This window comes from Euprymna scolopes, chromosome 21, assembly GCF_053919585.1.
Source record: "Euprymna scolopes isolate OS-2025 chromosome 21, ASM5391958v1, whole genome shotgun sequence".
In the NCBI taxonomy this organism is placed as follows: Eukaryota; Metazoa; Mollusca; class Cephalopoda; order Sepiida; family Sepiolidae; genus Euprymna; species Euprymna scolopes.
Window position 1 is genome coordinate 18,618,090 of NC_136502.1, and position 14,290 is coordinate 18,632,379.

At 26.7% G+C, this 14,290-nt stretch overlaps 2 protein-coding genes across 2 annotated transcripts in view; both read left to right on the forward strand.

Annotated features, from left to right (window-relative positions):
- Positions 1–1,130: 1,130 nt before the first annotated feature.
- Positions 1,131–11,562, forward strand: LOC145242030 (protocadherin alpha-3-like). Its single transcript, XM_080104924.1, has 5 exons — positions 1,131–1,259; positions 3,229–3,315; positions 7,176–9,609; positions 10,918–11,059; positions 11,167–11,562. Coding segments are annotated over exons 2-5 (2,829 nt in total). The 5' UTR covers positions 1,131–1,259; positions 3,229–3,313; the 3' UTR covers positions 11,418–11,562.
- A 1,575-nt stretch (positions 11,563–13,137) lies between these two features.
- The window catches only part of LOC145243067 (protocadherin-16-like), a 66,409-nt gene continuing 65,256 nt past the window's right edge, over positions 13,138–14,290 (forward strand). The window contains exon 1 of the mRNA XM_080106171.1: positions 13,138–13,273. The gene's annotated coding sequence lies outside the window, so the exon portion shown is untranslated. The remainder of the gene's footprint in view (positions 13,274–14,290) is intronic.

Here is a 14,290-nt window from a genome sequence, read left to right on the forward strand (position 1 = left end):
TTTACTGTTTTATATCTTTAAGTTTTACTTACCATATATGTGTTAGAAATTTACTGCATAAATTTTTATCAGTCTGTGAAGTTTTATAAATTATTATCACTCTATAAATTTTAAAATGTAATGAGATTAAAAATGCCTAAGACAGTTAAAAATTCTGAAGAGTTTGATAAAACTTAGATATTTAGATTTTTAAAAATTATTCTAAAAGTAGATATACTAACTTGACTATTTAAAAATGGTTAATCTTTTTCCATTTACTCAATGACTAATTAATACATTCTTATTCTTACTATCTTTGTGTTGACAAATTAACTCTTCAATCATTTAAGATTGTCATCTTTTGTTTTAAGATATTAAAAAGTTCATTTTTTCTTTATAAAATTAAGCATACTTGTTATGCACAAAATATTTGTCTTGCAAAGCAATCATTTGCTAAAGTGTATATTAATTGCAAGAATATTATTTACTTTGTAAAATTTTGTATAAAAATTAAAAACATTTATATATAAACCTGTGTTAAAGATGGGAAAATGTAGTCATTTTGTCAACATTATTAAAACTCATCTAAAACATTTAAAAAGTTAAAAATAAATATAGAATTTAAAAAATAAAGTATTCTATTGTGATTGTTTTCTATATTAAACAAAAAAAACTGCTATTTATGCTGAATTTATAATTTAAGATTTTTTGTATAAAATTCTGAATTTAATAAAAGTTAGGTAACAAAAAATATGGTTTGTTTTGTTTCAGTAATATAATTGATATTTAAATAAAAAAATAAACCTTGTCTTTCTAATCTGGAGAGTTGGAAGTAAGGAGGAAAGAAGTTGATAAATAGACAAATAGAAATGTCTACGCATTGCATGATGGGAAAAAGAAACAAAGAATAGCTTTTAATTTATAAAATCGCAGGACAATTTTTTCTTTTTCATTGCAAAAGAAATATTTAAATTAATTTAACTGTCAACAGAAAAAAATAAAATTTATTTTACTGTATTTTCAAACATACATTATTTGTGTAAGTTGCATCCATTACAAACACATCATACTTATTAGGATGACAGAGTTGATATACACTTACAATTATAAAACAGCACTAAGATACACATATATGCATACACACACACACACACACACACACACACGCACACACACGATGACAATGTCTTTGTTTTGTCTTCATTCTCTTCAGAACACTGGATAAAATACAATTTAAATTGACTCAAATTCTAAAACTGAGAAGATTAGAAAATATTAAGGTAAGTTAATCATAGAAATTCATAAAAAATTATTATGGAGATATTTTAAGCAGAAATATTTTTTACTTTTGAAAAACGTTTATATTTCTTTGACATTTTAGAGGGTGTTAAGAGAAAAGAAATACACAATTATTTGTAATAACATTAGATTCAATTTAACAGTTGTTTTAATTCCAAATATAATTGAAAAATAAGTTTTATTCTTATCAATTGGGCAGATTATTTGGAGATTAAATAGTTTTATTCGTTGCTTTTCTTGCATACTTTTATGTTTCACTAATTTGGTAGCCATTTTTATCTGTTATTCTTTTTATTAAGTAACTATGTTTCACATGTATTTCATGGATGTAATTTAGAAAGATTTCTTACTTTATTTTAAATAAAACCAACCTACTCTTTTACAATGATTAAATTAAAAAGTGTTGCATATAAAGTTGTGTTAAGGAAGAAAAACGTTTTCATATTTGTTTGCCTCAACAAAACCTATTCAGTTTATAATTCCTAAATTGTTAATTTTAATCATAGTTAATATAAATTTGCTTCTTCATTAATACAATATACTTTGATTAATTTAATTAATAGACTTCCTGATTAATACAATATTTTGTTTTAGTAGTATTTTTATGTGGAGAAAAAACAAATGTAAGTTTGACAGGCATATTTATCAAATATTTTAATTTGATTTTAAAGTTTTCCTTCTCTGATATAAATATACTGAACAGAAATAAAAGTACATGTTTAAAAGTCACAATTATGCTTTGTAAAACGTGTCATGGTAGATAAGTCACTACTTATTTTAGTACCATAAAATTATTTTCAACAGTCAGGCATCATAACGTTCATAGTTATTATAATTAACATAATCTCTTGATTTACTAGATATATATTCATGTTATATTAAATTGCTTTAAAAGATGCAAAGCAAAAAAAAATTCATTTTTGATTGAAATGTCTAAATTTTACTTTTACCTCTGAGTGTTTTTTTTTCTACCATTATAAATATTTACTCGGTTTTATTTTTTAAATTGGATGACTGAAATCTCTGCCTTAGTTTAACTTGGTTACTTTATATATTGATATTTGGTGCTATTAAACTTTCTTGATTCAAACAATTTCATTTCAGTTAATCCCTGCTTTGTATTGTCTCCTCTTACCAGTGTTTTTGTACGCAATATTTTTAACTCTTTCAGAGTATTCATATATACCAGATATCTTAAATTCTTGAATAGCTGATATTATTTTTAATTTCTATTTATTTATTGTAAACATGCTCTTCAATAAATTATTTTTCAAAACATTTGTTACAGTCTTCTAATTTAATTCTCAACCTAACCTAACCTTAATTAACAAGCACTCAAACTAAAGATTACTACTATAAGATTTTACCCTTAAATACTATAATGGCCCTGAAATGTGGATTCATTTAATGTTAAATTTATATACAACACTTATTGTGATGATAAATTCTAAAACAGTTGCTTTTTTTTCTGGATATTCATATGTAATCAAAAAACAAAAAAAAGTAGACTCTCAATTTTTGGAGATTTTAGGATAAGCTGTTAATCTACAAATGTATTAAAAAAACATTTTTTATTATGGTCAGGAACATAATGTAACACTATAGTGATTGGCAATTCAAAAACGCAGATTGACTGAAACGAAATTTGCTGCAGAAGAAAATTAAAAATTACCAGGTATTTTAATAATACATTGGTCATTATCAAGAAATAAAGGCTATTAATAAAATAATTTCAAATAAAAAAAATCAATTGAAATATGAAAAGAAAATTATTGAAAAAATTGGTAACAGTGAATGCAATTTTATTTATTTTCATAAATGTATCAATTAAATTAATAAATTATTGTTTTAAAATCATCCTTCGGAAATTGTTAGATTTTCTTGTACAATATTGTTTTTACATTTTACAAAATTATTTAACCTTTCTTTTATCTTTATATTTTTTCAAAGGAATCAATTACAGAATTAAACATTGAGGGGATCTTTCACTAATTTTAATAAAGAAATACAACGAACAAACGTAAAAGTCAAATATATGTAAGTTTTTTTCTATTTCCATAGTTGTTTTTGAGATTAGATTGGTTTTATGCCATTTATTTTATGATTTCTCTATCTATATGTATCGCTTGTGTGTGTGTATATATATATATATATATATATATATATATATATATATATATATATATATATATATATATATAATATATATATATATTATACTAAAACTAAATTATTCAAGGTTTTTTCTGTATGTTTTAATCCCATTAAAATATTTCTTAGGTCTCAAATTAAGTATATTTTTGAAAAAAAAAACCCTTCATTTCAATTATTTTAATTAACTCACCAAGCGATCTATCACTCTAACTCCATTTTACTGTGTTATATGACTCTTAACTCTTACTGTTATGCTGTAACTAGTTTGAAATCTCCATGTACACATGAAAGGTCAAAATTTGAATCGCAGTTGATCATAATCAAAATAAGACTATTTTCCAAAAGAATCAAATTATGTAAAATTATGTTTGAATGTATAGATTAATAAAAAATTCTGTAACCTAAAATAAACAAATCCTACTTTACATGATTTATTTTTATCATTTATTTTTCATTATTTTTCTAAAGTAAGTTACATTATTGAAGATATATTCAGAGAATGATTCTTTAAAAGATTATACTTATGATTTTTTTTTTCTAAAATTAAAAATATTTATATTGAGTTTGTTAGCCAAGTATATTTTTTTCATAAAACAGTTTCTGTGTGCAGTTAAGCCTACTGTTTCCAAATATGATCTAGAAAATCTTAATGCCAAATTTTTAATTTGAATTCAATGCTGTAAGAAGAGATCAAATATCACTGGATAATTCTGCATAATGTATACAACATTAAATATTTGTCCTTGTTTCAATTTTTGTATAAAAAATCCTCTATTGAACATAGTAAGTTATAATAATTAGGATGTACAAAAGAATGATGAAAATATAGAAAGCATCTTATCATTGTATTTTATTTTAATTTTACAGATTGAAACACTAAAAGTTTATTTCTATATAGAAATAAAATACGTATTTAGTTTGTATTGTTAGATATTCCTTCTCACACCAGACTGCATGGGAAGTAAGCATAAGACATTACCGAGTGTTACTCCCTCTGAAGTCCGAGACACTTGCAGCACCCAAAATATCAAAACTGGTTTTAGAAGTGCTCATTTTAGTGGTTTCATTTAGGATTTCTACATGTTGACCATGTAGCAGTCCTGTTATCTTTAGCTAAAATTTATATTGGAGATGAATTTATGACTCTGAATGAAGTAAAATATTTATAATGTTAATTTATTAATTAAAAGTGTATGCATTACAAGTATTATGTGTAGGTATCCAAAATACTATCTAAAGACAAAGTTAAAATTTCCATCTATTCGCCTTGAATTCACTTTAACTATTGAATATAGCTAAAATCATGTTGACACAATTGTTTTTATAAAGTCACCAATAGTTAATCGACTTTGAGGCTAGTACTAAATAGGTGATCATTTGGGAACACCAGGTAATTAATGCATGCAAGAAAAGTCTCTTCAGATTCATCTACAAACTAATCAAATACAAAACGCATACGTTTTCAACATAAAATGACCCAACAATGATTGGCATGCTATAAAACCCAACAACAACATTGTCTTCTACTAAAACTATTCATATATATATATATGACTGGGTTCAAAAACAGCCTACAGAAAATGGACTCTGATTTATGAAAGTATGATAGGTTATGAAAAGGAAGGGTTATAAAGAGATAGCTTCGAATTTGGGGGTATCAAAACCAAAGCAAAATATGATGAAAGTAAAAATAAAATAGATAAACCCCATAATTTATTATACCATACCTGTTCACACTGAAACACTTATCACAATATTCTGTGGATCTATATAAAAAAAACTTTGTGACATATTTCCATTCTATGGAGGTCAGGTGTGAACGAACACCCCATAATTTTATTATACCATATTTCTTCAAACTGAAACATAATTATCAAAGTATACTTACGCAGAAAGATATGAAAAGTCTTTATTAAAGTTTGTGCCTATTTCCATTCTATGAAGGCCAGGTGCAAACGTAGACCCAACAATTTTATTATACCATCCCTATTTAAGTTAAAACATACTTATCAAAGTATTTTTATGTACATCTATATGAAAGAAACACTTATAAACGTTCATTTTTAATTTTTTATTTCCATACTTTGTGGATCAGGTGCGAACGCAGACCCTACAATTTTAATGAACCACCGTTCTGCCAGATCAAACATACCCATTCCTGTGTCTCTATACATCTTCTATCATTATATGCAATCAGTTTTTTAAAATAGTCAAGGAAATATAGGAGCCTATTCGTGACCAGATACACACACACACACATTCAGCTTTATATATATATATATATATATATATATATATATATATATATATTCACATGTATATCTATAGAAGATGATGACGTTAGTTCTTTCCAAGTCCTCCTTCATTCAGTGTCTGGTATTTGCAGTTTTGATAAGCAATCAGCTTTGTCAACATAAACTACTTTGTTATATCTAAAAGTTTGAGCCTGAGTTTATTATTTACAGTTTGATATTAGTGAGCTATTAGAATGAACCATGCTATATATTTTAAAAAGAATGCAAAATTACTCTTTAATGATATACTTTTGAAAAGAGTATAATATAATTCAAGTAAAACACTGACAAATTTGTTTATGATGTATAGTTTGTATATCATTCTTAATATAAATGTTATTATATAATTACTCAAAAGAATATACCTTTTTATGAGCCTATGATCACCATATTGTTTTAACTTCAGTTATCAATAACAATCTATTTTGTTAATTAGTGAAAGATTTGATGGTATGATTTTTCAAAATAATAAGATTTTTAAAATTCAGTTTCATAATTTCCAAAGAAACTAATAATCAGCAGCCCTAATGGACACTTACATTGAACAAATATTATCAAGTAATCTATTTTAGTGAATGTGTTCATAAACACAATCAGTGGACTATATAATAATTCATCTTATGGGAATCTTCTCACTTTATATTTGTTCGTGGATTTACTAAAATATCTACATCTTTTTAATTAATGAAACTTAAAAACATTTAAATTATAATATTTCATCAGAAAAACTTATTCTAAATAGTAGCCTCTAATTGAAAGAACAATTAACATTTCAGCAATTCTTTTGCATTTAGCTTTAGAAATATATTCATCAATGAATATGATACTAATATATATATATATATATATATTGCTCTTTCTGTGCACCCGATAGTTTTCACTTTTTAAGTATATTAATATGTGATGGTTCTAAAATTGCTTTATTTCCAATTTATGTGTTAAAAAATTTTGTGTGCTCCTATGGATATATTCTTCAGCATTGATACCTTCAAGTTAAGGGGAAATAACTCTCATGGTTTTTATTTTCTAACTGAATGTTATATTTTTATTCTTTTACACTTTTATTTCAGGAAGACATATTCATATGATGGAGAAATTGTTTGATGATTATAAACTTCAGCGTAGAATTTTTAATTATTACTTTTACTCATTATTTAAATTAAATTTTGATATGAAAAATTCTGTATGTAAAATCTAGATAACTAAAAGAATCACAGATTATAAAAAATGTATTGGATAATGTTTGTGTATGCTTATCTTATTTATTATAACTAAAATACATATTTTAGACATACGTTTTGGAAATACTCCATAGTGTAATATGATGCAATTAAAATATTGACATGGTAAGAAATTCAATTTCATATGTAAAGTTTTTTTTTTTTATTATTAAAATATAAAATCATTTTTATATAAAGATAAATGATTTTATTTTTGTCTATTATCTAGGTTTCATATAAGCATGTTGGTGTCAGCTCTTGTTCCACTATTTCTCTTCCATACCGGTTTATGTGCCAACCCTGTCTACACAGTGGAAGAAGAGAAAGGTCCTGGCACATACATTGGCAATATTGCTGATAGTTCACATGTGATGGATACAATTGCTCTAAAGGATCGAAAACGCATCACCTTCACACAACTCCAGAAAGGAAGTTCTAAATTATTTCGGGTTGATAAAAGCACAGGAGAATTATATACCGCACAAATATTGGATGCAGAAGCTATTTGTACATATAACAGAGAATGCTCCAAAATGATTGATGTTGCAGTCAGGAAGAGCAAATCATTTATAAAATTACTTGAAATGAAAATTATCATAAAAGATATTAATGATAATCAGCCAAAGTTTCCTGATAAACAGGTTAAATTACAATTCTCAGAAGATGATAGAAAAGGTGCCCGGAGACAAATTATTAATGCTATTGATAAGGACATAAGTTTTTTATTTTCCCAAATAGCTTATGAATTAAAAAAAAATGCTGAAGATCCATTTACATTGTCAGTGTCAAAAACTCTGCTTGGAACATCAGATCTTAATATTATATTAGAAGAAAGATTAGACAGGGAAATAAAAGATTCATATTTGATCCAAGTGATTGCAAAAGATGGAGGGTCACCACCAAAACAAAGTGTTTTAGATGTTCACATTACAGTCACAGATATCAATGATAATACTCCCATCTTTTCTCAAAAACTCTACAATGTATCTATCAAAAATGAACCAAGTGAAACATCTCCTGTTGCTACTTTATTGGCTACAGATTTAGATTCAGGACAAAATGGAAATATTTCCTATCATTTTAATTCGAAAACATCAGATTTTGCTAAAAGACATTTTAAAGTTAACCCATTCTCTGGTGAAATTTTTTTCTCCAGAGAAATTCCAACTGGACAAATATTAATTCATAATTTGTACATAGAAGCAACAGATGATGGCCACCCCCCTTTGAGTTCTTTTGCTATAGTTAAAGTGAGTGTGATCAACCAACAAAATAATGCTCCTACAATAGATGTGAACTTTTTCTCATCTTACTCTACAGAAAACACAACATCCATTTCTGAAGACATTGAAGTGGGCAGTTTTATTGCATATGTGAAAGTAACTGACCATGATGCTGGTCAGAATGGAGAAGTTATATGTGATCTCCATCATGATAAGTTTAAACTGAAAAGTCAAGGATTGAACAAATACCAAGTGATTCTGAAAGACCCATTGGATAGAGAGACAGAGGAAAATCATGACATCACAATCAGCTGTGAAGATATGGGATTCCCACCACGCCATAGTGAGAGTAAGTTTTCAATTAAAGTGATGGATGTGAATGATGTGAAGCCGAAATTTAGTAAAGCAAGATACAAATTCCGTATCAATGAGAACCAGAAGGCTGACATTGATGTCGGCTCAATCAATGCATCTGATCCGGACTTGGGAGCTGGAGGGGAACTGATGTTTTCTCTGCAAAGAAATAAGCATAAAAGTGAAGAGGTGCTGCTGCTGCCTTTTGTGATCACAAAAGATGGTTTTATTTCAACAAGTGAATCATTGGACCATGAATTACAAGATGTTTATAAGTTTGAGGTTTTGGTGAAAGACAATGGAATGCCATCACTGAATAATACAGTGGATGTGATTGTTGAGGTTGAAGATGAAAATGATAACAGTCCATATTTTACATTTCCCAGTGTTAATCCACACAATGTGGAAGTTGTGTATTTTGCTGATGAAAGCAAGAACGTGACAGTTGTGAGGGCACATGACAGTGACAGTCAAGAGAATGCATTTCTGAAATATGAAATAAGTGCAGGCAATGAGAAACAGTTGTTCACGATTGACCATTACAGTGGTTTGTTGTCTTCTACGGGTGCCCTTACCAAACAAGATGCCGGCTCATATGAACTGGAGTTTGTAGTGAAGGATAGTGGTATGCCAGTTTTATCAGCCACAACTACAATCTTTTTGAGTCTGCTATTGAAAAACAAGAGCTCTTCTTCTTCTTCTTTGGAAAGAGTAAATGGTGTGCTGCAAAATGGTGAGTCTGAAGAGAAGGTGCATCTTAATATGGTGATTATTATTACGTTATTGGCTGTGATGGTGACTATCATTGTTACGGCTTCAATCTCGATCTGCGTGCTTCGCTGTTGTAATGCTGCAAGTGTAGATGGAGATGATGTTTCTAATAGATATGTGAGTGAACAAAGACATTTGATGTCATCTTCTTATCGAGGGAGCTCTTGGCCAGATGTTCCTACTACAATGATAAATGATCCCAACTTTGGTAGGAGTGCTGAAGAGATGGCAGCCAACAGAAGGGAGTCATATCCCAGGTTCATCAACCAATCACCAGTCATCAGACCAAACAATTCTGTTGACATCAGCTCTCAGGTAATTTGCAAAATTTTAAAAATATATCATAATTTTTATATATTGAATAAAATATGTATTCAAATTATTTATAACAATTTCTGTAAAGTTATGTGCATTTGGAGTTAATTAAGATATACTGCTATTTCGTTTTATGATATAATTTCTTAATCTTAATGAAACAAAATCTCTGCTAATTTTGTAAATAATAATAATATACTGATATTTTCTTTCATAATATAATAATTTACTTAATTTTAATAAAACAAAATCTGTGCATATTTTGTAATAATACATATTACTATCTATAATGTTATGAAATCTTATTTAACGTTTAGTGAGTCCTGTTCATTTTATTAAAAGATATACAGTATAATAAAATATATTCAATGCAAACAATAAATATAAACTCAATGCTATGCATTGGTCACCCATTTAGATTTGGTTAGATTGTTTGAATCAGAAAAAGGCGAATTTGCAAAGCCAGTTAAATATTAAATATAATATAAAATCCCAAATTATTTGTGTTCCAGTTGCTATATCTGCTGCTTGATTTTTCTCTTTTCCCCTCTTAACTACAGGTCAAATACTTTTACGACTTGTATTGTCATTCCCTTTTGTTTATGATGGACTATTCCAATATTTTTATTGTTCTCTCTCTTTATTATCTTTGTTAATTAAAAAAATGAAATCATATCAAGTATATCAAAAAAAATTACCAAATCATCTACAAATTTGGGTAGAATTAAAAATTGTAGCAAATAATATTTAAAAATGAGTTCACAACCGAATTATGTTTAAGCACTATTTCTTATCAGATTATTAAAGTTAAACAACTTTAGTGTATAGATGGACACTAAAAATAAGCATGACACACTATGTGTAAATGAATACTGCTGATTAGTGTTGTGGAGTGCCAGCAATTCTACTTAGCACAGTATGAAACAAAGATGATCAATGGTCATATGAACCTTTGTCTTGAAAAGGAGCTTTACTTGTTATCATTAAGAAAACATTTAAAGAAACTCTCTGCTAATCTACTACACTTGGAAATTCATATTTGGTGATTATAAAAATCATCTTAAAGCTATTATGCAAGAATAAGATAAAAATATTTCTATCTTTTATTTTTTTTTTGTTAATATTATTATGAATTTATGTCATACAGTATTTTGATATACAATGAGAAAGTACAATATTATTTAATTTTTTATGAAGTTGTTTGCGTTTATGGTTAAATGTTAGCAGTAGTTACAATATTAATAGTAGTTCTATAGTTCACATTGTACAGCAAAAGGATAAAATAACTTTTGATTACATTGGATGCAGATGACACCTACATTTCAAAACGGTGATAAGAACACATTGGTGACTCCTTATTGTCCAACATGGACATCTACATTGTCTTCTCATGCTGACAGTGGACGTGGTTGGAGTGAAGTAGGCACAGGACATACAGAAGAGATGACAGGTAAATAAACACTTGATACTTAATAAGGAAGTTTAACTTTTTAAAATGTATTATCTACATATGAATAGCATGTGATTATATTATTGAGATTTGTTTGTTGTTTTCAGATCATCTGATTCCACAATTCTTCAAGCCACATGTTGGGCAGGTGAATATGACAGATAAGAGGAACATAGAAGGAAACTTTAACTACCCAAATGAATCAACAATTTCAGCCAGATGTTTTTCAAAAGCAACAAATAATGCCAACAATTTGTTGAGAGAGGAAACAGAACAAAGATCACATCATTTACCAGACAGCATTCAAATTACTCACAATGCCAGACCACTGCCTCCTGTGCCACATAAAATTCACTAAACATACAATTTATACATTAATAGATTATACAGAAAATTTCAAATCCTGTTTGCATTAATTATAAAATACTTTAAGAACTTGTACATATTATTTTCTAAAAGAACTTATACAATGACAAATTAAAATTTTAAATGATTTACAAGGAATATCCTAATATGTTTCTTTTGTATTCTATTAATATTTGAGCCATATTTTTGTTTGTTTTTTTTATTAAATACAAAAAATTACCTATGATAGATTTTTTTAAAATATGCTTATTTAAAGAATAAAGTGATTTTCTGTCAGTTTGCTCGTAAATAATATAAGATACTGTGGCCATGTACTGAGCATAGGGAGTTATTAGGATTTTTGCTTTCAATAAGAATAATATTATAATAAAGTTATAATAAAGTTAATTTCCCTTATTTATCTGCAAATACTTTATACATATATTTCTAAACAATTTAAAGTACTACTTTAAAATATAATAATAGGTCTATGTTATTCAAAAAAGAGTCAAAGAAAATATTGAATCAATGCTTAATACATTTAGAAGAGTATAAGTTTCATTCTAACGCATGGGGGTTAACAAAAGATAACTAAAAACCACACTTATAAGTATAACAAGAATTATTTATATCAAACCGCAATATACCAAAAATGTACACATCATTTGCTATATGTGGATATAATAAAAGGTGGATCCAGCTGTATTTGCATACAGCAAGTGGTTCTTTATTGTGTATTTTTTATTTGGTAACCATGTGATTAGATCAACAAATGATCAAATCAACCCATCATTAAGTATGATATATCTCTCCATGTATAGGAAAAAAACTAACCCAATATCTCTGAGTAAGTGTTACTGCTACAAAAAGTATTAATTCTTTCTATTTTTATGTTGTCATTTTTTTTTAGTAAGGAGTAAAATGAATAAATAAATAAAATATAAATTTAAAACAACTTGTATTTTTATAACTTTAAAAATGCTTGTTTTTCTGTATTTTATTTTTTTTTCAAATAATTAATTTGATGTTCTATATTCATCTACCAGAAAAAAACAAAACAAAAACAAAACAATAAATTTTTCACTTCTTAAAGAAATCCACATCATAGATTTTCCATTATTTTAAACATGACAATTAAAAACTAATTACTAATATAAAAGCATCCATGCAAGTTGTAGACTTGATATATTGAAACTTACTAGGTTTACAGTCAAGATATTTAGAAAAAAATGTGTATACATATATCTAATATATATGGAAATGTGTCGGAAAATACTTAATAACCGTTTTAGTTGGTTTAAAATCATGATTAACAAATATTTCAGTGAAATATATTTAAAGACAACTTAATTTTTTTTTCTACATTAATGAAATATATAATATTAGTAACACTTTAAGAAAATAATTTGCTTTAGTTTTTTTCTAATTTAAAAGTCAAAGCAAAAAATGAGTAAAAGGAAAGAAGAAAAGAGATGATAAAAGGAAGAATAAAAACCTTTATGTATGGCATTATGGGAGAAGAGAAGCCAGGCATTAATTTTTTTATATAATCTCAGGGAGCAGCTTTTGGGAAACAAAAGTATTCAATATGCTATAATATTTAAAAATATGTAAAAATTAATTTTTATGTTTTGTTTGAAATCTTTCTTATTAGTGAAGGAAGTAGCCATTATACACACATACAACTTATTAGGACGATGATTTGTAGACATACTCACATTAAACCAAACAAATGCACACACATTGACTTACACATGCACACACTCTTTGTTCTGTCATTTATATATGCAAGTCATTGGAGTTTTTTAATGGAGATTGTGGACTTAAATCGGCTATGATTCTTTTATGCTGAAGGATTTTAAAACTCATGTAAGTTTGTTATTTTTAATTTGAAAATTATGCATATTATTCTAAGAGTAACTTAAATTAGATGGAATGCAACATTTTGAAAATTCTTTAGTCTCAATCAGACTTTTAGAAGATATAACCCGATTTTAGAATGCATTCTGTTCATAATGAGGATTTATTTGGGATACATCTTAATATATTTTCTATTAAATATTTTCTGAATTATAAGTTTTATCTATTAGTAGACAGTTTTTATTTCTAACATGAAACCTTTTTACTTTCCTATTTAATTTTCTATTGGAAATAAATGCAGTAGCCATTGTTGGTGATAATAGAAAATGTTACACTTTATGTATAGATTTCAAAGAATTGCTTTCCTATATTTAACCATAAATTGACATTTAATCAAACTGATTATCTGCTATATAATTGTACAACTTTGTATTCAATTAAGTCATTTTTGTTCATCAATAATTACATATACTTTTCATTCTTTTTAAACCAAATGATTCCACTTTTCAGGGTTTTTTTTTTATTCATTTATATCTTAATTTTTATTTGGCCTGTTTTCCAAGATACTTTTTTTATTTTGTATATAATGCATGACAATTTTAAAATCAGTAATACTTACAAACTTTATTGTAATAAGCATTAGGTGCATGTTATAACGTTAACTTTTTTTTTTAATTGTTTCAATTTTATTATATTTTGTTGATTTGATCTAGTTTAGAAGGAAAGATAATTTCAAAGTATTTTACATTTTTCATGTGAAAAATATTGTATTAACAAATTTATATTTTATATATTTTTGTTGGAACATTATATATATATTATGGCAGTAGAGTTTAGCTTCCTAGAAGTACATCCAATGAAACAACATGTGTCTACCAAAAAGTGCTCAATGAGTAAACAGAGCAGATATTTAACTGCATATATACATTATGTATGTATATATGTGTATATTCATATATATATATATATATATATATATATATATATATATATATATATATATATACGCGGGTGTATCAAAGTATG

Coding starts and splice junctions, on each gene's coding strand:
- LOC145242030 (XM_080104924.1), top strand. Junction 9,610..10,917: donor CTGTTGACATCAGCTCTCAG/GTAATTTGCAAA, acceptor CATTGGATGCAG/ATGACACCTACATTTCAAAA. Junction 11,060..11,166: donor ACATACAGAAGAGATGACAG/GTAAATAAACAC, acceptor TGTTGTTTTCAG/ATCATCTGATTCCACAATTC.